General features: G+C 32.5%; 1 protein-coding gene across 1 annotated transcript in view; it reads left to right on the top strand.

Annotated features, from left to right (window-relative positions):
• Positions 1-2,805, top strand: part of LOC106476279 (latent-transforming growth factor beta-binding protein 4-like) — a gene marked incomplete at its 5' end in the record, with an annotated part of 11,826 nt that extends 9,021 nt beyond the window's left edge. The window contains 2 exons of the mRNA XM_022380198.1: positions 2,336-2,551; positions 2,669-2,805. Coding sequence (XP_022235906.1) covers positions 2,336-2,551; positions 2,669-2,805 — 353 coding nt within the window. The remainder of the gene's footprint in view (positions 1-2,335; positions 2,552-2,668) is intronic.

Raw genomic sequence — 2,805 nt, 5'->3', positions numbered from 1 at the left:
ACTTACTGATACATTGTCTTCCAAAACTAGTGTTAAACTACATATATAAGTACTTACTGATACATTGTCTTCCAAAACTAGTGTTAAACTACATATATAAGTACTTAATGATACATTCTCTTCCAAAAACTAGTGTTAAACTACATATATAAGTACTTACTGATACATTCTCTTCCAAAACTAGTGTTAAACTACATATATAAGTACTTACTGATACATTCTCTTCCAAAAACTAGTGTTAAACTACGTATATAAGTACTTAGTGATACATTCTCTTCCAAAACTAGTGTTAAACTACATATATAAGTACTTAATGATACATTCTCTTCCAAAACTAGTGTTAAACTACGTATATAAGATGTAGTTTAACACTAGTTTTGGAAGAGAATGTATCAGTAAGTAATATAAGGAAGAGAATGTATCAGTAAGTACTTATATATGTAGTTTAACACTAGTTTTCTTATATGTAGTTTAACACTAGTTTTGGAAGAGAATGTATCAGTAAGTATTTAGTTTTGAAGTAAGATTTTATTCATGTTTTGTTGAAAATCAACTTTCTAGTGGTTCGTTGTGGATTTGATTACAACTGTCCTGGAAATCAGATCTGTCTTGATAAAGATACGTGTGGTTGTCCGTCCCAGTATCAGAGAATTGGAGACTACTGTATATGTAAGCTCTTTCAGTATCACATTATATGTAGGTTTTATTTAACAGTTTCCTTTCGTACTCTGACGAGAATATTTCCAGCTTTTCGGTTTATGTTTTTTTTTTACTTACTAATTTTTCTTTTCTCTTGTAGTTTAAAACAAAGTTAGTAGGTGAAGTATATCAGTGTTCTTTGAGTCATATTTACTAAGAGAAAAACTCTTTCTAACAGTGATTAGTCAGAACTGCACCACTACGAACCCTTGTCCAACCAAAGAAGAGTGCGTCTATGTTGGACCCCAGGTTGGGTTCTGTGTCTGCCCGAGGGGATTTAAACTTATGCCTAATGGAATTTGTAATGGTAAGAGCAGCCATGTGTACTGAAGTAGCTATTTAGTGATAGTTTAAAACATCGCAAGGATTATTGTGTTACTGTACTAGGAGAATATGCCGAAAAATTATGAAATAACTTGTGTTCATTATATTTAAAATAATCAATATGTAAAACAATGAATAAACAGAAGTTTAGTAAAACTGGCTAAAAATTATGTGATAATTTAATTAAGAACATTAGCTTGTGAGTGGTAATTTATTACTGCTAACACTTTAAATCATTAAATTATACATGAGTATCATGGAATTTTTTTATTGTTGATTTTCTCTTTTAAGTTTTTATTTTAATATAAGCACTATGTTTCTTAGTAAATACCATGTACAACTTAGATATTACTTCATAACTATTAACATTATAGGTAGTAATAGTGTTTTGGATTAACCACAATAGATGAATGTGGAAACCAGTAACGGAAACTGAGGATGTCTTCTTTACTTCCGTACAGATATCAATGAATGTGAACCACTATCACCTTGTGCCAGACAAGCCATCTGCACAAACCTCCCTGGCACGTATCGCTGCACTTGTCCAGTTGGCACCATTGGAGACCCCTATCTTGGTCAATGTAAGCATATGGCAGCGATCTTTTTATGAAATAGTAATTTAAAAGTACTCTATTTGCATCGTCTTTATTTCCCTTAAGTTAGCTGTACTATGAAGATGTATAAACTCTGTCAAACTGGACATCCTGTAAATGCAAATGACCTTCTTGTTGCTCACATTTAGATCTATAATTTCCAGGTATCACAATTGACAAGAGGTGTGAGACTGACAATGAATGCTCATCAGACAAAGAATGTGATCTTGGCAGTGGAGAATGTATCAGTAAGTACTTATATCAAGAATATCAGGAAAAGTAAGAATAATCAATTCTAAAGACAGTAAGCAAAAAAAGATAAAAGTCTTCTTAAACTGTGGAAAATATTTTGCATTTTTCTTTAGATAAAACAGAGAAGCATTTATTTCAACTCCAATTTTTTTACTAGTACCTTCTTGTACAGTCAGGGATTATTACTTATTTTGATAATATAGTGTTTAGATATGATAGAATATGTACTTTTGTTATCCACCATAATGTTGCATCCAATAAGCTGAGCTGACCATGAAGGGTTTGTTTAGATAAAACAGAGAAGCATTTATTTAACTCCATTTTTTTACTAGTACCTTCTTGTACAGTCAGGGATTATTACTTATTTTGATAATATAGTGTTTAGATATGATAAAGTATGTACTTTTGTTATCCACCATAATGTTACATCCAATAAGCTGAGCTGACCGTGAAGGGTTTGTTTGCAGATGTGAATGAATGTATTGAAAATCGACCTCTTCCTTGTGCCCGTGATGAATACTGTCGAAACGTTCCTGGTACTTACGAGTGTCGCTGTCCAGAAGGATTCCACGGTGACCCTTACATCACAGATTGCTTAAAGAGAACTATTGAAGGAGAATGTAAGTCAGACAATGACTGTGCTTATGACGAGGCCTGTGATATTCTTCAAGCCACCTGTTACAGTAAGTAAAGTACTATGAATTTACGTTAAATTCGGCTTGATGTCTCTAATTATATACAATTTGTAAATTGTTAAAAAAAAGGTTATACAGATACTTTATTCTGTAATTTTTCTTTAGACCCATGTTATGAAGGTCAACCTTGTGGACAAAATGCTATCTGTAGAACAGAAAACCACCAACCTATTTGTTCATGCCCCCCTGGATACTCAGGAAATTCACGAGCTTACTGCTTCAAAGGTTGGTTTATCTTTTGA

This window comes from Limulus polyphemus, unplaced genomic scaffold (assembly GCF_000517525.1).
Source record: "Limulus polyphemus unplaced genomic scaffold, Limulus_polyphemus-2.1.2 Scaffold10179, whole genome shotgun sequence".
NCBI classification, from domain to species: Eukaryota; Metazoa; Arthropoda; class Merostomata; order Xiphosura; family Limulidae; genus Limulus; species Limulus polyphemus.
Note: the sequence above shows the minus strand (reverse complement) of the source record. Positions and strands in the feature narration are given on the sequence as shown.